Source organism: Drosophila arizonae, chromosome 4 (assembly GCF_054131065.1).
Source record: "Drosophila arizonae isolate 15081-1271.41 chromosome 4, UAZ_ARI_1.0, whole genome shotgun sequence".
Classification (NCBI taxonomy): domain Eukaryota; kingdom Metazoa; phylum Arthropoda; class Insecta; order Diptera; family Drosophilidae; genus Drosophila; species Drosophila arizonae.
In genome coordinates this window covers 19222919-19246564 of record NC_142924.1, presented here as the reverse complement: position 1 = coordinate 19246564, position 23646 = coordinate 19222919, and the positions used below count along the sequence as shown (strand labels likewise).

Here is a 23646-nt window from a genome sequence, read left to right as displayed (position 1 = left end):
ACCTGGCAGCTGAGTGTTAAGAGAGAGAGAGAGGGAGTGAGGATGCAGAGGAGAGTGGAGGATGAGTTGAAGAGAGCACGCTTCGCTGCGCAATTTAAGTGACTCGAAAAAGGTTCAAAACTATTAAAAGTTTTGCTGCGAATACCCCGTAATCAGAATGCAGCTAAAGGCATGCTAATTATATGCGAAAGAGCGCAGGCAAACCTTTCAATGGAAGTCAAGAAACAAATTAGTGCTAGACTTTAAAGAGAAAGACAGAGAGGCAGTCTTATATAATAAATAGAATGTATCTTAAATAATTATAATGTGTGTTCTTTGACTTTAAAATCTGTAAAATTGTCTCAATTAAGAAATGAATATTCGAATAAACAGATTCTAGAGAAATTCAATTCGTTCGCTTTGCTATTTTTTACAGGGCATCTAGCAGTCCTGCTCTATATATTGTACATGCATGAAAAGTGCACTCAATTGCGGCATGATTCTCATTTTTTTTGTGTTTCTACCATTCGAAGATCGTTGTAGGCACTTCCACCTGTGACTGTGACGCGGGCTGTGATCTTTATCGAGGCACAGCTGGCACTTCAAGTTCATTTTGGGTTCAGTTCGGTTCTTGTTGGGGTTCTCTCGCGCTGTCATTGTTGCCCCTGAGGATTTCCATTTGAGTGACTCGCTAGGCTACAGTAGCCGGCATTTCGGCTTGGAAAAGCGATTTAATATTTTTCCCAAAGACAGACGGCATTGTGTTTTCTTATCAATTAAAGCGTGACCTTTGTTGTGGTTTATCTGAAGCGAATTAGTTCGGCCAGCCAGGTCGGCTGCTTTATGGTCTAATTAGTTGAAGAGAAACCTCCGTTCATTTCGGTTCATTATGACTTCACACACACACACACACACACACTTACACAAAAAGCAAAATAATAATAGAGGAGAAAGAAAGAAAAATCAAAACTCATTCGTTTCGTTGATGACATCAAGCAAATGTTTCCATCACCTTCCTGGCTATCAGCGCAAGTATCTAATAAATCGAGCACTATCAATATAAATTGTGGCACCTTCTACAGCGACAAGGGCAATCAGGTAATCAAAGCATTCAATTGTATTCAGCGGACGTAAATAGTAATGAAGCCTACTTGGAGTGTTCTGATGCATCATTGGCTAAAAACAAATTGCTACAATCAGACTCTATAAATAATAATATTAACATTTCTCTTTTTCATTCATTCGCATTTCACACTTGAACAGCAATAATATTATAAAGGTATTACTCTAATTACACCTGCCAAATGCTACTAACAAGCAGGTGACATTCAAGTCGATTACCTTTGCTTCTTCTTTTTGCCAAGCGCAAATTTCATTAACAAAGCAAACGGTGAAAATGTTTTGTAAAGACTTTATAAAGAAATACAAACGGAATGCCTTTTATCAATTTAGCACTTTTTTTGTTTTTTTTTTATACCCTGAACCCATTGAAAATGGGAAATCAGGGTATAATGGTTTTGTGAAAAAGTATGTAACGGGCAGAAGGAGGCGTGGCAGACCCCACAAAGTATATATATTCTTGATCAGCGTGACGAGCTGAGTCGATATAGCCCTGTCCGTCTGTCCGTCCGTCCGTCCGTCCGTCCGTCCGTCCGTCCGTCCGTCCGTATGAGTGCGTCGATCTCAGAAGTTACAAGAGCTAGAGAGCTGAAATTTGGCATGCATACTCGTGAGTACCATACGCAGTACGAGTTTGCTTTATTTTTTCGATAAATCGTCCGATAACTTTTTTATCGAGAATAATCGAAAAATTGATTTTGTTTTTTTGGCCTAATTTGAACATTTTTAGACCTGGAGTCTTCAAATTTGCGTTGTATATAAAGTAAATCGGTACAAAGATTTTGTAATTTACAGATTTTGGATACCACGCCCCCTTCACCCCCAATTTGTAAAAGACGCATTTCAAGTACTAGAGACTTGGGCTTTGGAATGTACACACATATTCACCATATGATTACGCCCTAAAAGTTTCATTAAGATTGTGTGTCTACAAAAGAAATTATTCAACAAATAAATTCTCATAATATTTCCCAAACTGCAGCGCAGCCCAAGCGCAGTCGCTGCTTACTGCGCAGTTAGCAGAGCGCAGGCTTATGCGTGCGTGTGGAAGCATGTGTATGTATGTGTGCATAAAAGAAGTGCAGAATGATTAGAATATCAGCTTGGAGGGTTCAGGGTATCTCCTAGTCGAGCAGTCTCGACTGGAGCCTTCTTACTTGTTTTCTGTATATATTCGTAAGAAACAAAGGTTGTTTTTCTCTTTCTAATATTGTTTTTTTTTTTTTTTTTTTTTTTTTTTTTTTTTTTTTTTTAATGAAATTTACATAAATACTTCGATAAGGTATTACACAAATCGTTACATATAACGAAATTGTTAACAAATTGTCACGTTTGACTGTGTTTTTTTGCACAGCGACTGTCATACTGTTATATTGCCCAAGTTGTTATATTGTATTAAATGTTTCGCATTACGACAGACCCATTCAAATATACAGAAATATTTACACTTACTATATAAGCATTATAAAAGAAAGCAATCTGTTCTATATATTAATATTCCTTTTAAAAATAAGTCTATACTACACTAAAACTGATTCTATTTTATCTTAGTATTGATATATAAACTCTTATACCAGTTTACCGTTCTACTGATATTCTGTTTCCTGTTTTTATGCAATTCGGTTTTACTGTTCTACTCTTATACATTTATAGACTTGTACTGCTATACTGTTATACTGTTATACTATTATACTGTTATACTGTTTTTCTTTTATGCTGTTAAGCATTATCAAATTATGGGAATAATAACACGTTTACTGGATAATACGAAGCTGCGAGCATACAAAGAGTCAAATTTTTTGCGCATGTTCGCAAATTATTAAAGTTTAGCTCTGGGCAAAGTTTTCACATATTTACTCATTAACTGAATGATCGTTTTCACTTTGATGTAATACCGATACGATCGGATCCGTTACGCTGCGTTACGATCCTGATGTCGCAAAGCTCTTTAAAAATGCCAAACACAAAATGCCCCAAAATAAAAATTAAAAAAAAAAAAAATTAAATTAAACCAAAAGCGAACGCAATAAAGTAAAAAAAGTTGGACTTATAAAACAATTTCAATTGGTTCGCGTTTTGGGGCATTGGTATTTCCACTCTTATCTCTACCTCTCCATGCACTGAGCTCCACTTCGGCCCTTTTTGTCGAATTCTTCGCTTTTGTCTTTTTTTCGTTTATTTAATGTGAAGCGCGCAATTTTCGTTGACATTTGCAAATTCTTGTCACAAACGCGAAAAATTACAAACGGACAAACATATAAGGCGTATGTTTGTATATGTATATGTATCTATATAGATACATAAAAATAAAATCAGCAACAAAAACAAATAAGGCGAATCATAAAAAAATGTTTAGCTTTCGAGCGAATTTCAACTATTTTGCAGCCGCGGCCTCTTTTTCGAAATTAATTTATTTTTTATACTTCACATAGACAGATTGCTAACGGATTGCGTGAAAAATATAACAAAGAAAATTGCCGCTAGAGACATTGAGCTTGATTAGAATTTCCTTAACTAAATCTTGTATAATATAATATAAAAATCTTGTAAAATATTAATTTATTAATAATTCAATAATTTATTCATTCGTTATACTTCTGAGTATAAGAACTAAATCTAAACTCGTTTCAAGCTTAATATTTATTTTGCTATTTATTATATTATTTAAAAAATTATTAAAAAAAAAAAAAAAAAATAATAATTAAATAAATATGAACATTCTTCTATATCACTTCATTAATTGAAAATTCTACAATTTAAAAAACACAAAATTTTTTTATATAAATTTATAAATTATTTTTAAAAAGGCAAAAGTTTATTCTATTACACTTTTAATGTTCAGTTTTAAATTTTGCTTAGCTCTGAAGATCTTTATTATTTAACAAACAGGGTATCACGCAGTCTATAGCAATATTTGTTTTAGACTCATTTTTTTGGACAGCTGGAGTTGCACATATAAAACGCAAAGCGCATCGCCCTCTTGGCCACGCCCACTTGTGAACAGTTTGTGCATGCTTGAATGCAAATATTTGAATGAAAGCAAACGCAAGTCGAGCGACTGTCAGCGGGACGGCTGGCTAAGTTAAGTAGGTAAATGTTTATGGTGCGGTTTATTGTATTGTTGCCACTGCATTTGACGACAGCAAAAATCAAAACAACAACAAAGAGAACTTGTGGCCAATCGAGGGGCTGGGGCAGCCTTAACACCACAATATATGTATGTATGTTAATTCCCTTTCGAAAGTAGTTCAGCATTTTGGCATTTTAACATTTTGGCCAGCAAATATTTGCCAATGGCATACAAATGCGAACTCTTTGTCTCTGAAGAACACGCGAGCAGTGTTGTCTCTATGAAAATGTGTCACAAATGATGTCGGCCAGAGTTGCCCCCACAATCCAATGACAAGGCAAGTTTAGTGTGAAAGGTTGCTAAGTGTGACTATGCAGACAGACAGCGAGACAGAGAGAGAGAGAGAGAGAGATAGAGAGAGGGAATCACAAAGTGGGCTAAAGATTAAGGAAATGCCAGAGAGGAAGTCAGTGGAACAACAATGAAAAGACAACAAATTAATGCAACAACTATACATATGTATATGAAAATAAAAGGAACGCTCCACTTGTCTCAATTTAACATCATTAAAGGAAGCCGAACAATATGTTGCTCAGCTGAAAGAGCTTTCACTTAAAGTTCAGGCAGAGCAGAGCAGAGCAGCTTATAGAAATGTGATTAAAGACAATCTAGAGAGGAATAAGGAAATGTTGTTTGAAATGTAAATGCAAGTGAAATCTTAGAAATCAAATTTTAAATACATAAGATTTCTTAGCTAAGGTTATTGGTTCTATAAAAGCTGTACAATTTTTCTACCTTTCAGAAACTATAGATTCTGCAATTTGCAATACTCTGACTACAAATTTTGTTTAATATATATACATAATAGTAATAATTTGGCTTGAAATAGTTTTGAATTGATTCTAAGTATTTTCTTTTTAAGCCACTCTCTATTTAGAATCTTCAATTATTTTAAATATGTATTTATTTCACTTATGTAGATCACTTTCATTAAATATTTTGTCTACTTTTGGCTGGCTTTACATACCTTTCTAGGAGCTCTTGCTTAGTGTTTGGGGCTCTCGTTTTTGCATAAATTTCGCACACATTATTTATTTATTTATTTATTTTTGTATTTTGTATTTGTGTAGCTTTTGTGAGAAAATATTTAAACAGTTTGCGTTTTGTTTGCACTTTTTGGGTTTGTTTTTATATATACATATATTTCAGTATTATTATGATTATTTCTCTTTGTTACCGAATAAACTGTGTTAACACTTAACTGTTATTAAAATTAACATAATTATAGCATTATCCATTTGTGTTTTTGATTTGTTTTTTTTTTTTCGTAGCGAGAGAGAAAGAGATTTCACTTTCTTCAAAGGCAATCATCAAGAGTTAATTTCAAATGTTTTAAATTATTTGCATCAACGATAAATGAATGCAATTAACTGTTGCGCTCGAATGCACAGCAAAGCTAAACGGAAATGGATACGAATATGAATATGGATATGAACTCGAAATGCCAAAAAAAAAGCGAAGATACAACAACAAGCAGCAAGCAATAATGTTGTTAAATTTGCAATTAGCTTTAAACTCGATTTCGATATTTGCGTTGCATTACATTTAATTAGACGGCCAGCGGTGATGAAACGTGAATGAACGTGAATGAACTTGGCGGAGACTGCAGAGCGGCAATAACAAAGCGCAAAGCAAAAAAAAAATAAATAAATACAAGTCAAAGCACAAACAACAAAGCACAGTTACAGTTACTCAGCTTATAAACATGCAAAAAGAACAAACTTCACGGTCAGCCTTTGCAAGTGAACGAGCGAGCATTCGAATGAGCTGCACACACACACACACACACACACATACGATCGCACTTTACGGTGTGGGAGAGCGTGAGAGTCAAAGTCAAGTTTACACCTACGTTGCCTACCGCCTACCGATTGTGCCCGCTTAACGTTGTGTACGCGACGAGCGCCAAAAGTAAACTGACTGCGCCGGCCGATACGATACGTCTGCGCAGCCGACTTCGCACGCAACTTGTTTGACAAGCAGCTGGAGCGCAGCCGAGTCGGCTGAGCTGAGCGAGCGTCCGAAAGAGGGAGAGCGAGTGGTCGGCGCTTGCAATTCTTTCCTGTGTGCCTCTGTATCTGTGTGCGTGTGTGTGTGTGAGTGTGTCTTGGCGTCGCGTCGCGTGGTCTGTTCGATCATTATCTGCAAGCCACGCTCAACTTCATTATGAGTAGCGGCAGCCGCATGTGTGCTCTCCAACTCCAGCTTAAACTTCCCATACGTGTGTGTTTTCTGTCTTCTAAGTGTGTGTGCGTGTGTGATCGCATTACAACGAGCTGATGACAAATTTGTGATAAGCATTGGAAAATCTCTTACTGAGCATTAAATTAATTTGCCCAATGAAAATGCCGAACGCCGATTGATATCAAATTGAACTTTGTACCCGCTTGCAGTGTGCCTTAATTGGCCGCCAGGCGGCGCTTCAAAGTGTTATTTATGAGCATTATTTTTTGTAGGGAGGCGGGGAAATATTCTTTATTTGTTCCACAATATTTGCATATATTCGATTTCCCTTTGCTCATGCTAAATGAATTTACGACTTTTGTTATATATTTATATAAATGTATATACTATACATCCTATCGCGCTGGGCGCTGGGCCTGATGTAACACATGGTTCAATTAGTTTGTTTGCTATTTCCTTGGAATTTCATCGCCATTATCGTAAATAATACTAGATGAGTGTTGACATTTGAAACAAAGGGAACCTAGGAATTTCTGCGGAAACAATAGCCAATTTAAACTGCGAAACAGGGCTAAATGCGAATCGAAATTAGTGCGGTTTTTACTATGGAGTCCAAGTTATTGTTTAAATTGGGTTGCCAAAAAAAAAATAATAATAATAATAATAATAACAAGAGGGAGACGATAAAGAGCAGTGCGATGGGTGCTCTGGGCATCCGGGAGTGTGTAGGAGCGGGGGGATTACGTTGTCTTCGGCCACGCTCCACGCTTTGGGCTTAGTAATTTTTAATTTGGTGATTAATCGATAAGCGACAGCCTCATCGACTCGACACCAGGCCAATGTACGAGCCACACAAAGAAACCTTGTATGTGTGTACACATATGTGTGAGTGTAAGCGAAATGAAATGCGATTAGAATTTGTAATAAGCTCGCGAGTCTACAATCTCTCTGGAGAGCCCAAAGCTTAAGCTTGAGCTGATAAAGATCTCTCTCCGACAGCCTCTCCCCCTTCCCCTCTCATTTCATCTCTCTGTAGGCTTCCCAGCTGGAAATTTGTCTATTTGGAAATTAGAAAATTTTCCACCCGCAACAAAATATTTGTAAGTTGTTTTTTTTTTTTCGAAATTGAAAGTGCATTAGGATGAGTACACAAAATTGTTAAAGTTTTTTCTTCCTCTTCTTCTTCTACTGATGTTAGCTTTCACTTTGTTTGGTTTTTTGTCTAGAATGTTGAAGAGATTTGAATGGAACTGAAGCGTGTTGCATAATCTAGCAAGAGTCTTCGAGAGATTCACGACCTTTGGCCAATTATCAGGCAACTTTCTTTGCTTCTACTTTTGTCTGGCCTCAACTTTCACACAGAACCCAGAAAAAATAAAACCAAAACAAAAACACTTTCCCAAAAAAAAAAAAAAAGAAACATATTTTCATGCCTTCTTCTTCTTCTTCTGCCTCTTCCTCTTCTTCTGTTTCTACTCCGCATTGTCATCTATCAAAAGCTGAGGGCGACTTCTCGCTGAGTTATGTTTTTCATTTGATTTTCTGATTGACAGATCTGCCCCTCGCACAGCATCCGTAATGGATACCAAATGTATGCTTTGGCTTAGTTTCGGTACGACGCCATGCAGCCCTAATCAACATATGTAAATAAATTTATGCAAAGCAAATGCAAAGCAGCTGCCTATTAAAATGTGTCAGCGCGTTTAGTGCGAAAAATATTTTCACTCCGTAGACCTTGGGCCACTTGAGACGCCACACATCAAGCCCATTCCCATTCCCATACCCATACCAATTCCCATACCAATTCCCTTACCCATTCCCATTCCTATTCCAATTCCATACCATTCCAATCAGCAGCTATCTTGACATGTTGTGCGTCACTTGGCAAAACAAATCAATCAAAGGCAGCTGCAGAAGCTCCGCTAAAATTGCATAGCAAAACATGTGCCAATATCAAGCTATATACATGTACATCTATAGCATCCCTCTCCACACATCTGTAGCACATGCCCCACACGTCGTTTCAATTGCGGCAGAAGCTGCGGCGCCGAATGCAAATTGCATTCATGTTTTGTTTTACGGTTAGCGGCAAAACTTTAAAGGCGGAATTATTTGACATGTGACATTATGCGCGAAATTCTACCCCAGGGGGTATAGACATCCATTTGCATAACATAGAAATAGAAGATACACTAACTTGGCTGAAAATATTTGGTCAAATTTGGAATTTGCTTGATTTCGGCTTTTATTCAGTTATTCTTGTGGCATATTTCTATTCGTTAGAAAGTTCTTTACATTAGTTTAACGGTTTAACTGTTTCGTACTTTTTCTCTCTCTCTCATCCTCTCTAGATTTTTATAATACATATTTTTTGTAGTCTTGGTATTTTCTTCTTTTCGCTTTTGTTTTCGTTTATTTATTTCAATTGTTTTATTTTCATTTATTCTCCACTGTGAAAATAAGTAAACTTTGGCTTTTTCATCTACTTAACTTTCGTTTTGTGTCTTATCCTGAGTTCAGTTAAAAATCTACCGAACCCTGCTCAAACAAATATGCAGTAAATCATATTGTAATCACGATATATCAACTAAACAAATACTCTATAAATTTATTGCAAAACAACTATTAGAAGAGCATAAAAAGTGTACTACAATTTATTGCCGACTTGCCGGCAGTCAATCAAAGCGCATCGATTGATAGTGTTCAATTGTGTGTTTTCCTGTTGCTTTTCCTATTTCTTGTCTCTCTTCTTTTATTTAACAGTGACTTGATTTTCCAGGCTCTCGGGCAAATGACAAAGTTCAGCTTCAATGCGGGAGAGGAAAAAAAAAAAAACAGGCAAACTTATGATGCCACGAAAATGGTTCACAATGCTCACATTAAGTTCACAATGGAGCATGTTGCACTTGACAGTCGCATTTGTTAGGCATTGACAACAAATTTATTGTATTTGAATTTGCATAAAAAAACGCAAAAAAGGCTAAAATGTGGCCATAAAAGGCTAAAACTTGCCGGGCGCTCAAACCAGAGCCGTGGCGGCTCATTAAAGACTTTTTCTTTGCTGGGCAAATTATGAGCAGCTTGCATAAATTTATTCACTGGTTTACTAACGTGTTAAAGCGTGTTTTTCTGTTTAATTTATATAATTACTAGCTGGCCCGGCAAACGTTGCATTGCCCTCTATATTATTTCTAGGTAAAAAATTGTTGAAAGCTATGTTGTTCAGGCTGGGATACACTGATAAATTTATTAATCGGATTTTCATTCAAGCACCTTGTTGTAAACGACATTCTTCGTTTTTTGGTCGGGTGCAAGAACAAATAATGCGGATCGTTTGCCAACACGTGAGCATGCCACGTACAATTGACCATGAGAAAAACACGCATTTTCTAGATTGAGGCCACAAATAGTCAAAGATTGGCCCTGTGACTTGTTGATCGTCATGGCGAAGGCAAGACGAAGCGGGAATTGAATTCGTTTAAATTCAAAGGGCATATCTGTTGAGCTCATCGGAATCCTAGGAATAAGAACTTCCTCATCTTTAAATTTTCCTTTGAGTATCAACGCGTGAATCACATTGCTCATCAGTTTTCTTATCACCAAACGCGTTCCATTGCACAGTTTTGGTTGGTTTAAATTTCTAAGCATGCAAATCATGGAGAATTGCTCTTTTCATAGCTGTGTTCATTTCTTGACGCCGGTCAAGTTGTTCTTCCATATTGCCCATGAAGTATATTTGCAAGAATTTTTGCTGTGCATCTTCAATAGGTTGCAATGATCCAATGCGATGGCAAATCTGGCCTTGAATCTTTAAATTCAAAGCCATAGTTATAGTTATATTTACAAACACTATTTACAGAAATCTAACAAACTACATTATTCAAAATTTTTTTTTGGCAGTCATAGAAAATAAAATTTTTAACGTAAATTACCTTAAATATCCGTCTCCAATATTTTCCGCCCCAAATTATGTCATTTGGAAACAGGCATTGTATTTTTGAGTGTTCGCTAGAAAATGTCGTGATTCTAGTGTTTCGCCATAAAGCAGGGAACGCAATGGCTATGGTGACCGCTAATGGCAATGTCACTTTACCACTAAGGCAGCACAAACCGGGCGTTTCACCAGCAAACTTCAATGCGCCACAATGCTAGCAAACAACGTCCATTGGACCAATGCAAACTAAACGATTCAAGCTGTAATCAATGGTGCAATCATATCGAAACGCTGCTCGATTCAAATCAATCCTTGAACCATTTCTTATTGCCATTTCACGGGCTGCCTCTCTTTGAGAAGCACGAATTAAGGCCCTTCTTCCCTGGGTACTAACGCGGAGCCTTTCTCGGGCGATTTCTCGCTCTTCGTCAGATAATTGACTCGCGCTATTCCGTTGCCTAATTGCATTATGGGTCCGCCGGGAAAGATTAGATCTTCTAGGACGCGGCATTTTTATTAATAGTAATACTGCCCTCGCACAAAACCATATAAAACAATCGAGAAATATAAATATAAATAATTTACACAAATTTATGTTTGAGACAAACAAATACCTGAACTTTCGAGATATTTAGCTTTTGTAAAAGTCCAAAAATACAATTTTTAATAATTAACTTTTTTTTTTTTAATTTCGAATTTTGAATTTTGAATTTTTTATTTATTTTTGATTGTTAGGTTTTAATCTTTTGATTTTTTTTTTAATTTTTGCAGATTTTTGATTTGAAATATTTATAAAGTTTAAAAGTCCGAAAATATAAAAAGCCAAAAATACACTTTTTAATAATTACCTTTTTTTTTTAATTTCGAATTTTTAATTTTTTATTTATTTTTTGAACAGTCAGGTTTTAATCTTTTGATTTTTTGCAGATTTTTGATTTGAAATATTTTTCCTTTTGATTTGAAATTTTTTTTTTTTTTTTTTTTTTTTTTTTTTTTTTGAATAGTCAGGTCTGCTCGAGGTCAGGAGACCGTAGACTGACTGACTACATTTGTTTATTTACTTCTACACTATTGTCAAAACTGTCACTGTTACCAAGCCTACTGGGTATAAAAAAAATTTGAACATTTGGGGAAAAAACCGCGTTTTTCAAGTATTCGGCAAATTTTTTCAGTATTTTTAAGACCCTATACTAAACTCGTTGCGGAGACAAATCCAACAAATCAAAAACCATGAAAATTGGTTCAGCCCAAATCAAGTTATAAGCAGTCTTCACTTTTACACAACTTTCTTTTATATATATAGATTTGCTTAAGTAACGAAATAAAATTATTGTAAATATCTGGCTTTACCAAAATGGGAGTCTCTGCTTTGGCTGGCTGAGAAAAACAAGAGAATCTTCAAAAAGACTCAAGAATTCAACTGACCTAGCTTAATGAAAACATAAACATAAATAAAGTCTATAAAAAAATATTATTATTATTTACTATAAAAAAAACTCGAATAAATATAAAACTTAATGTGAGTTACACGCGAAGTCCACATAAAATAAACATAAAAATAAATAACAAACAAAAAACGCACAAATAATAATAATAAATAAATGCAGAAAAAAACGACGGCAAAAAATAAAGTTAAGGATTCATAAATTTCAATCAGTGGGCCAACTAAAAAAACATTAAAAAATCTATGTATATCTATATATAGATATATAGTTGCTATAAAGTGCATAAAAATTCAATTTCGCATTGCCAAAGGGAACTTCGGATTGGAACACTGCATTGGAACTATTGTCTAGTACAAATAATGCACAATAAACATAAATTAGCAATTGATATTTTTTTTGTATATATCGCTGTATGCCGTTAAATGAATTAAATTGGGCTTGTTAGGTGGCCAAATGACCTTTGCTAACAAAGCAAAAGCGCTAGAGGAACTGCAATCCAATTGGAGTGAACGAGACTGCCAATTGGAGTCCGTTTACATTATAAATTGGCAACATTCGACATTCGTTTGACAATCGCCGAATTGGCCAAGTTCACATGGTGTCGATATCGAATGTCGATGTCGATGTCGGTGTCGATGTCGATGTCGACTCCTAATTCATGTATTAGAAAGTACACAGAGTTTTGAATTTGGGGCGTGGCAGCGAGTGACGATGGCGAAGGCACACCTTATAGAGCGGAGCTGCTGCAGCCTCGTAATGAGATTTCTAGCCATATCTAAAGTATATAGAAAAAAAATACCTAAAGACAAAAAACAATTGCCCGTGTGCTAAAAGGGGCGTGAAAAACTGCAGGGCTTGCAATCTGTGTTTCTTTTTTTTCTGGGCTGGGTCTTTGTCTTGGGCTTTGATTCTGTTTCAGTTTCTGTTTCAGTTTCGTTTCTCGACTCGATTGTGGGTGGATTGCAGTGCAATTCCCCTTTGTAGCCAACAAGTGCTTTAGCTTTAGCTTTTTAATTAGCTGACGTTTTGGCTTTTTCGTCGTGCGAACTTTTTTCATTAATTAGCTTTGGCTGTTCTTTGGTTTTCGTTCTGATCGAAATGAATTTTGACATTTGCAATAAGAGACAACTAAATTGTGTAATTATTTATATATAAATATCTGATTTATTGGCAAGTTGACGCAACTCGTTGACGTTGCAATTAAAAATAAACATTAATTAACTGTTGATAATAAATTAAACCAAAATGCCTTGACCTTTGATATACTCTTTAATATACGCTATAAATTAAAAATTTAAACTGAAATCAAAAATCAGTATTATAATTGACTTATTATAAAGCTGGAAGGATTAATTACATGAATTAATTTAATTTTAAATATTTATTTTATGATTTCAATTAGTTTTTTATTTGACAAATGAAATCCACAGAGGAAAAGTTGTATATAAATTTCTAAAAATTATTCTCAAATAAAAAAAAATCTCATTAATTTCTCTGTGAAATACTCTTTCTGGTAATTTAATTTTAATGGTAAACCACATATATTATATATAAAAAATTTTGATTAACACATTAAGTAAATAAAAAACAACAAAATTTTGTATACAAAAAAAAAAAAAAAAAAAAAAAAAAACTATTCATTTGAAATCGTTTAGCAAATCAAATCAATCAGCATTAAAATGAAAATCAGTTTTCCCAAACATAAATGAAAATCATTTCAAATTTAGTTTTTTTTTTTTCAATTGGAAATAAATCAGTGTGTATGTGTGTGTGTGTGCTTTGTTGTTGTCTATTATTAAACGAATGCAATTTATTTAAATCAAATATTTATCAATGTGGAAAAAGCCGCAATAAAATGTGAATCAAACTGTCGCAATTAACGGGACGACCAAAAATATTGCATTGAAATGTGACTCATATGGAAATGGAAATGGAATTAATGCAATATTCCATTTAATTTATTCATATTCACTTTTTTTCTCTCTCTCGTTTTTGACAACAACTGCGGTTATTGTTATGAAACTAAAGACAGCTGCGTTATCTGATTAAACAGTTAATGTTCACTATATTTTTTTCTTCTGTTTGTTAATAATTGAGTTGAGCTGGATTGTTCTGTTCATTATTGTTTATAATAATAAACTGTTTCATTCAGCGTCATTTCAATTATCTAAATTAAAAAATTCCTCACTCTTGTTTCACTTGTTATTATTGTCGATCTGCGTTCGCTTCGATTTATTTATTTATTTATTGTATTGCATTTTCGCTAATTTGTTACTCATTTCACGCTGGCTGATTGGTTTTTCCATTGTTGCCTTGCAAGGTCGCGCTCACAGATACTCAGATACACTCACTTCAGATACTTTTGACAGCTCCAATTGGCCGCAGATAACGGTATTTGGTATTTATATTGGCGACAAATTAACTTGTAAATGTTCAATGAGTCGCTTGTCGCAGTTGTCGTAAGATTCGATTGCCAAGTTCTTCGATAACTCTGGCATTTAATCAGTCACATGTTATCGATAACACGTGTCGTATTGTGTGTGTGTGTGTGGGAGCTGAACTTGAACTGTTATTTAGCACGAAATTTGTCATCAAAAATTGTCGTTGAAATAATAATAAAACCTTGAATCGGGTTAAAAGCTAATTGGAAATTTCCAACAAGCAAAGATCAATGAAAGCAGATAAAGTATAAAATATAATACAAATAAACTTGTGAAATATTGGGTAAATATTTGAAATATTGCTTAATAGACGCCGGATATATATAGATATATGTACATAACGCTTTATATGAATATATTTAGATATACATAGCGCTTTATATAATGCTATTAAGGACTAATAATGATTAAGCTCTAAAGTATTGATAAAAATAAATACATAAATATGTATCAAAAAAGATAAAAATAATTAAAGAAATTATAGAAGCATTTAAAAAAATAACTATCAATATTTTAATCAATTATTGTGTATTTTCTTTTCATTTTTATATATAATAATAATATATAATTTTTATATATAATAATTTTATATTATAATTTGTATAGATATTTACTTATACATGTTATATAATTATAAAGGCACTGCCATTCCAATAATTACAACTGCATATTAAGGCCGCGCAACGCTGCTTAATATCACATTTACATAGCATATATTTCTATTACACTTATCGCCTGCATTTCCCTGGTTAAATTCCAGAGCTATAATGAATTCTATTCAGGCAATTCATGAATCATAAACAAATTCAAATTGCAATCGCGCTACACTGAGTAGAGTAAAAGATCGTGATTCGCGTTGACATTTCCCAAGAGGCTGTCAATATCAAAATTTGCATTTAAATCAAAGCCGACACAACTCCCCCTCGATGGCAACTAAAATGGGGCAAGACTTGGCGTTAAGCTCTTTTTTTTCTGTTGGCGCCCAAATCGAGGCTCATAAATTATATTTGCTGCCTAATTTCAACGCCTAGAAGTTGTTGAAGAGTGGGGCCAAAGGATGTGAGTGTCATTTATACATATATATAGATGTCATATATACATACTTATGCCAGCACACATAAGTCATGGCGGCATCGTCAGGTATGGCAAAAGTCGCCTGCCAGGCACTTAGTCACAAAAGATTTTTGGCCAAACACCGCAACGAAAGTTAACATGAAAACTACATAAATTCACTTAGATGTCAAATGGTGGGGGTGGAGTGCTTATAAAAGGCTACTAACTTGGCCATAAGTAGCAAAGGAAAACGCTGGCTGGCTGGTAGCTACGTGTGGCAGCAGCTGGGCCAAAAGCTCTTCCACTCGTCAAGCAAATGAAAATGTGGTAATAAAGAGCACAGCCAGCAGCCTGAAGAGATGAGCACTATGTAAGAGAGATCTAGTTGAGGTTGACTGACTAGACAATACCCTGTATGTGTTACAACAAATATTTGAGTTATTTCTGGGAACTTTGAGATCATAGTTATAACTGAATATGGACTAAAGGATCAAACTTGAGTGCTTCAAATGTGTTTTTTTTTTTAAGAATAAGATTTGTATAATAAAAGACTTTGCTTACTTTACATAAGCCAATGGGGTTAGCTTTAATTGTTTTAAAAATATGCTCGCCAAAATTAAGAGAAAAAATCGATATTTATCGATATAATGCTAGTGACATGAGATACTGGGAACAAGTAACATATTTCTGCTGCGTATGATATTTAAGAATATATAATATAATATAAGTTTGTTAAGAACAAACTAATAAACAAGCAAAAAAATATCTTGATTTGCTTGTATGGTTTAATTTTTATGCGTGATGAAAGTCAAAGTTGTGAAACATTCAGTCATTTTTGCTCAGAACTGTATACATAAAATAAGGCATTGCTAGTTCTCGAGATAGGGAACTTTAACAAAATGAACAGGCAACAAAAAGAAGTAGATTGAGTTCATTGTTAAAGCTTATCAATATTATATAGATATACTTCAGTTTACACAAATTTATATTAATCTCTTAAAGTATTCTTTATTTGTATATTGTTGTAAATGTGAATTGAAAACGCATCATACTTTTTCTTTAAATATGCACAGGGCATACACATATATATAGATAGAAAATTTGTAGTGGGCAGCGTTAGAGAGAAATTTCACTAAAGCGCTCGCCGGTCACGATTTATCATCATTTGACAAAAAGGGAAACATCTGCCACAGAGAGCTGGGTGGCATATCAAGAGGGCTGCCTAGGATAGGGGTGAGAGAGCAGCAGCAGGTCGGCTGCCTGTGTAGCTGTAGCCTGTAGTTCAAGTTCCAGTCAAGCGGGCACAACGAACCTTTTTTTGGCTACGGCTGTTCACTTTTTCGGTTTTTTTGCGGCCTCTCAAACGAGTCGAGCAGAGATCGGCGGATCTCTTGTAGTGGCTGACACTTAACGTGTCATTCGAACATTTTATTGGACTTGACAATGAACTCTTGAACCGCAGCTATTTAGGCAGAAACAAAAAACACAGTATTAACAGCAAAGATCAACGCTGGCGCTTGGCATAAACAAAAAACATAACGAAATGCATACAAACAAAAAATGTATTTAAAAACATTGAAAACTAGTTAAAAATAGAGAAGTTGCTGTAACTTTCACATTGACACAGGATTTGCATGAGAAAATAAATATTCAATAAAAACAAAAATAATTGTTGTAAAAAATTCCTGTGAGAAATGAGAAATTTTTCAGGTAAAAGTTCAATGGACTCAGCTCGTATAGCTCTAAAAATTTTAAATAAGGCTGAGATTGAGACAGAAGCTTTTAGGATCTACTGAAGGTGCCTGAAACACTTTCTGTTTAAATATTGTTTGACTTGAATACATTTAATTTAGATTTAAGTTTCTTTAATTATTTACTTAATTTACTTATTATCAACCAAACGCTATTTTTTTCCCTGTTTTATTTTTATTTTAAGAGAGACAATTTCGTTTCTCGGTTTTATTTATTATTTAAAAAACCTTTTTATACGAATTTAAACACAACAAACTGCTTCGATATATATTATATAATACTGTTTATAATATTTATATAGCAACTATTTTGTGTTTGTGTATGTTATGAAAATTAATAGAGTATTAATATAATTGAATTGAATTATTGAACTTATTTACTCTATCAATGTTCTTCTCAAACTATCATATTTTTCAACTGCTGTTGCCATCCTGCTGAGATTGTGTAACTAGGATGCTACACTGCTCAATCAAGCTTCTCAAGCAACTTTACATTCATATATTGTATATGTACAGTCTTTATAAATATTATATAAAGTCTTATTTTTTTTATGTGTGCGACATGGGCTTGAAGATTTAAATAAAGCCGCTAAAATCGGCTTTGCAACAATTTTTTTTCTCTCCATTGTTGTATATATTTATTTTTATTATTTAATTTATAAACTCAGGGATTAGTCTATCTTAAGTAGATTTTTATCCGATTTTCTTCCTAATAAAAAATGTGCTTTGAAAGTCAAAAAGATTCAAGCGCTTCGTAGACAAGAAAATAAATAAATAAATAAAATAAATAATAAAAAAAAAAAATAAATACAAAAAAAAAAAAAAAAAAATTGGAATCCCTCATATATAAGCAACTACAAATTCAATTCATATTGTGGCTATACGTATATAAAGTATCTCATATTATTTATAGTTTTTAAATACAAATTAAAACTGAATAAATGAATAATATAATAAAATATATGTAAACTTTTAAATTATGTAAATAAACAAAGATTGAAAACTTTGATTCTGGGCTCTAGAAAACCAGACTTAATGTAGCAGAAGTCGGTTAGCAATATGCATAATAAACGCCCACTTAAAATGTTATATTTATTTCTCAATATCCAATCTCCGACTAATATGTAATCCACTTTATATCATAAATCAGCGACTAACTCGTCTCTCGGCTGCCAATCAGTAGCTGTTCTCACATAGATTTTGTCCACCTACATGAAGCAAACGCTTGCTGCGCTCTAAACTGTTGTGGTCTTTGGGCCAACTTGGCTAGCTGGCCATTTATCAGTGTTCGTAGTTTACATTTCTATTTTAAATGTCTTTTAAATGTTATTTCATTGATTTTATTTGGGATTTGGTGGTTTTATGTTGTAGCTGTGACTGTGTTTTCTTTTATTGGGGCCAGGCCGTAAAGATTTCTCAATACGAAAACTTGGCTCAAATAAATCTTATCAAATTAAGTCGAGACTGCACAACAACAACAACAACAGCAAGACCTACAAACGTGGGCGACTACAAGTGATAGAGCTACACAGTAGGGGTAGCCCCTCAGACGTTGTTTTTCTCTTCTTCTTTTTTTCATCCTCCTCTGGTCTGGCTGCTTCTGCGGCATTTTGTAGGGCTTGTCGAGGTTTCTTTGTGGGCTTGGTGACTTGGTTGAGTAATTGTTAACGAGTTGCTGTTGACCAAGTTAAATGTGTACTGGCCACAAAACAAAAAAAAAACAACAAAAAATTGGGCAAATTAATTAAGCCATTTGAAACAATTTCGCGTTTGCCTGAACCACAAAACAACAAAAAATTGCACTCACATTAAATTGTTTAATTTAATTTGCCTGAAAATAGTTGAAAATTGTTTCCATTGTTGTTGTTGTTGTTGTTGTTGTTGCATTGCGCATTGCGTTTAAGTGAAAAGCCCTGGGCACGTTTTAGTTTTAGTTGTTGCTTTTCGTTTTCTTCCAGACTTGGCGTTAATTTTATTTATTTTTTTTCGATGGTCCAGTTATATATTCACTCAGTCACTGAGTTTGGGTATAGTGAATTTTATATACCCATTCACGAAAGTGTAATGAGCATATTCGCTTGCTGTCTGTCCGTTTACTTGAAATTTCGAATATATAATCTTGTAAAAAATTAAAAAAAAAAAAAAGAAAAAAAAAATCCTTAACTATAAATCCAAAACTATAAACATCTGACTAACGTCCAAATAAAAATAAATTTTTAGCATAAGCTTTATATGAATATTTAAAAATATTCAAAGGAAATAATGCTCAATAAAAATAGAAATACAAAATAAATAATAAAAAAATAATAATAATAAAATAAAAGACATAGTTCAGCCTCACATAAAAAGCTTCATTAATTAATTAATACAAAAAAAAAATAATAATAATAATAATAAATTCCTTTACTATAAAACCATAATTTTAAATATCTCAGTTGAAAATCTATAGCTAACCTCTATATAATAAATTTGTAGCAAAAGCTGCATATGAATATTCAAGGAAATTAAATTAAAAATAAAATAATTTCAAATTATAAATTGCCAAGATTTCTTCGGTTTAAAATTTCCAATACCTCTACATAAACAAGAAAACCTTAGTGTATTTGCGCTTCGTTTAGAGCCCGTCTCTCTGCCCCCAATTTGAGTGGAAGAAGATGCTTTGTTGCTCGATAGGCTTCGTTTGCGAATATTTCGCTTATCACAAATTCCGATGCACGTTTCGTTTTTTAGTCATATTTGTGGCAGGAAGCACTTTTTGCACTTTCCAGGGGCCCCAATTTATGGGGGCTGCCAGTGGCTGGGCAGCCCACTCGAGGGCCCATCTCCAATTACCGATTGGCTCGGCAGCTGGCGGGTAAAAAAGCTAAAGAAAAAATCCGCTAGCCCTGGGCACTGGGCAAAATATTTGACTCGCTTATTCCATCAATGTCAACGCGAGGCGGCAGCCACAATAACTCAGCTGATCGATCAAATGTCGTCGCGGAAAGATCGCAGCGGCGGCACATTTAATGGGTTAAGAGTTATTTTTGGCCAACTTTTTTTTTTTTTTTTTTTTTTGACACACTTTTGTCGCAGATTGACACAAATATTTGTGTGTGACGAATAAAACTTTCAATTTGTTTTCATTTATATATGATTTTTTTCTTAATATTTATTATGAAAGCAAAGGAGCAACAGCTCGTTGCTTGGCTTTTCCCGCTAACAATTGCGGCCAATTAATTTGTCATAAACAAAAGTCATAGCAGATCAATACACAATTATGTTGTTAAGAAAAAAATGAAAAAAAAAAAGTAAAAGAAATTGTGAATGTCGGAGCGAGTGATAAACATCAGAAAACCAAAGCAAAAACCATGAAAAGAGCTGGACGGGAGACATGCACCCACAACAATTATAAGCAACAACTGAAAATTATCATGCTGAAGAAGGCAGCGGTAAACCGAAATGAAAATGTAAATGGTAATGGAAATCGAAGTCGAAATGGAAATGGAAATGGAAGTGGAAATAGACGAATGCAATGCGATCCTCAGCAACAAGCCGCAGCAAATTGCATAATTATTGCTGCAAATGAAGCTGCGAGAGGCCGAGAAGAAAGTCGCACCGTTTGAATCGTGATAAAGCGATAATTTGTGCCCCTCCGACCCCTCCGCCCCCTCCGACTGCTGCCTGCTGCCTGTTGCCACTCGCCTGCTCGCGTCGAGTCAATGCATTTCACTTTCAGTTCAACAAACAAACCAAATAGTTAAGCTCAAAAACGAGAAACAAAACAAACGAACGTTGAATTCAACTGCTGCCAAGTCCAGCATAGTCGAGTGTATTATTATGAAATCAAATTCAAATCGTCCACCCACGCCAAAAAAAAAAAAAAAGAAGCAAACACAAAGCCAAGCCAAAGCTCTGACTGTGATTCCGTTTTTCCAGTACGAATTCGAGTTCAAAGTTTGGCCAACATCCGTAATTCATTTCATTCGCTTTTCCCTATTTGCTTTTATTGCCAAAGCATGAAAATCCCAACTGGCAACTGATATAAACATCACACAAAATATTATTTCTTTCGGCCAGGTCTCATCCTCAGCCTCAGCCTCAACTGGCGGCGCAGGCGGACTGGGCCATAGCCCACTGACGGAAGCTTCTCGCATTGCGCCTCAACGATCCATTGTGAAAGGTCATAATTATAGCATTGAACGCTTTCAGCGCATTTTAAACAGATTTGATTAGCCAAACATTGAATTAACAGTCAACAGTCAAGTTGCCTCTCGATGTCATTTCATGGCGCTGAGCTCCAATGAAGCTGACGATGAAAAAAAGTCTTGACTAATGTGTGGAATACTGCAAAATTTGAAGCCATATATGATGGACTGGCTATTCCTATGAGATCTAGCTCAGTAATGTAGTATATAATATATACAATAATATATATGTAATATATATATATATTTAATTGCAGATTTTCCTTTAATAGTTTGTCATTTCGTTATAAGCGGTTTCTACTAACGATTCCAATTACATATATATTTTATTTCTACAAGTTTCGAATACAAGGCTGTATTGTTGGTTTTGTGGGCATTTCATCTAAGTAAATATTAAATATCACCTCCACTGGAGTGAATATTATTAATTGATTATTATTATCATATTTTTTTTATTTATTATTTTTTTTACTATATATAAATTTTATCAATTTTTAATAAATAAATATATTCTTTATAATTATTTTTTTTTCTTTTATTTATTTTATGACTATAATTATTATTAATATTTTTTGTTTTTGTTTTGCTTTTCATTTTCCCATTATATTATTGTAATAATTATAATTATAAGTATGTATAATATTATTTAACATTTTTTTTAAAATTAAGTTCTCTTTTTTTTTTAATAATATAATAAATAATATATATATAGTATAACAATATATAATAAATAATAATAATATACACTGCTTATTACATGAAAAATAACCCTGCATAAACGCATGCAATCAATTCAAGCAATGCAAATTATTTATGAATTATTTTGTTTTTGCACTTTATCAGCGAATAACACATTAAAAAGCAACGAAATGTGAGAATTTGCCGCAAAGCAGGGCAAATGGAGCGACGACGACAAGAAATGAGGCGGCGAACAATAACAAAAATTCGTGGCTACCGTTGGCCGCGGGCGTTGAGTCGAGATGGTGCGAGAGAGAGGGAGCGGCACAGAGGCAGAGGGAGAGAGAGAGAGAGGAGAACTACGGTCATGAAGCCAACAAATACGTGCTAATCCCGCCCTACGGTTATTGACGCAACCCACATACCGAAAACCTCATTGAATCGGCCCGAAACACTTTTCTTTTTCTGTTATTAGTTGTCGCTGTGGTTTTTGTTGTTGTTGTTGTGGTGGCTTGGCCTGGGGCTGGGATTAAGTTAAATTATTTTCAGCTTAATTAATTTACAAGCTGGCAAAAATAAAATCGAGAAAAAAGCAAAGTAAAAGGGCAAAGCTATTTTCTCGCGCGTTGACAGCTGCGCCTTTTTATCTGGGAAATTGGCCAGCCGCATCAGCCAATAGCAAACTACAACAACAACAGCAAAAGCAATAGAAAAATGCTAGGAAAATATTTATTTATTTACACGCCAGCAGAACGTTCGATAGAGGCTGCCAGATGGGAGCGGGGTTAGGAGGCGTGGCAGCAGTTGAGGCGCTGCCTTTATTTTATTTTTTTTTATATATATTTTTTTGGAATTTTCACAGCCGCCACAACGGCGACTTGGGCTGCCTTTTGATAACGCAAGCAAAACTTGGACCGATCTATAAATAGAAATGCAGCAACTGAGCCCAGGCGGGCTGTGCACATGCGCGAGGCATGCAGCAGGCAGCATGAAGCATGCAGGTTCCTTGGAAAAATGCAGCTGAAGAGCTGAAGCCGAAGCGTAGGACAAGTTTCAGTGTGAAGGGCGCAGGGCGCAGGGCTGTGTGGGAGGGCAAATGCAATGCAATGTGATGGAGCTGCCCTCTACGCCTCCTCGCAGCCCCCGCCCCTGCCGCAGCTCCCTTCAGCTGCGTGCATGCCTCATAGACAGATGCTGTTAAATTGATAGCGTGCGTTTTTCTAGCTGCTGCTGTTGTTGTTGTTGTATGTGTTGCGTGTCTGTTGTATGACAGCGGGGCACGGGCGTGTGTCGGCAATTGTGGCTAAGATGTTGGCAACACGAGCTCCAGGTGTGCCAGACAATGTATTCTAGCGAAAGCGAAACCGAGAACCGAGAATCAAGAACTAAGAATCGAGAAACTGAAAACCGACAACTGAGAACTGAGAGCTGAGAAAGTGTCCACAACTTACCCCTAAAACGTTTAATGGCTAACATTTTGTTTGCACTCTGTAATTACCTGCAAAGAGAGAAAGAAGCAAAAGGAAATAGATTAGTAAATATTCGGGCTTATGCACAATTTATGCAATTATTTCAATTATTTGCAGCCAGCTCGTGTTCAATGCTCAACTCTTATCGAGCTGTCGAAAGCATCTTTTGAATATTCAAGACTCGATTCGAGCTATCGCGGCAGACGTCACGTCAGCCCGTCTTGGCCAAAAGGCCATGGTCCATTGATAAGGTCTAGGTCGCTGTCTCTGTCTGTC

At 34.9% G+C, this 23646-nt stretch overlaps 1 protein-coding gene and 1 long non-coding RNA gene across 11 annotated transcripts in view; one reads left to right on the top strand and one right to left on the bottom strand.

The window, feature by feature from the left end:
• The window catches only part of bbg (PDZ domain-containing protein big bang), a 171163-nt gene that overhangs the window by 11477 nt on the left and 136040 nt on the right, over positions 1 to 23646 (bottom strand). The window contains exons 1-2 of one of the 9 annotated variants that reach the window (XM_089467020.1): positions 6090 to 6186; positions 5196 to 5429 (exon numbers count right to left, since the gene is read on the bottom strand). The exons of 2 other annotated variants lie outside the window; for them this stretch is intronic. Coding sequence is in view for 1 of the 7 variants with exons in the window: in XM_089467017.1 (XP_089323143.1) it covers positions 23353 to 23377 (25 nt within the window). In the remaining 6 variants the exon portion in view is untranslated. Of the gene's footprint in view, positions 1 to 5195; positions 5625 to 6080; positions 6187 to 23352; positions 23400 to 23646 lie in introns of those variants that run through there. 6 more of the 9 variants (XM_089467019.1, XM_089467021.1, XM_089467023.1 and 3 more) reach the window with 6 other exon arrangements.
• LOC149269364 (uncharacterized) lies at positions 19964 to 21717 on the top strand. 2 transcript variants are annotated; one of them, XR_016269748.1, is made up of 2 exons: positions 19964 to 21418; positions 21481 to 21717. It is a non-coding gene; the product is annotated as an uncharacterized LOC149269364 (long non-coding RNA). The 2 variants fall into 2 exon arrangements; XR_016269747.1 differs by having other exon boundaries at positions 19964 to 21423.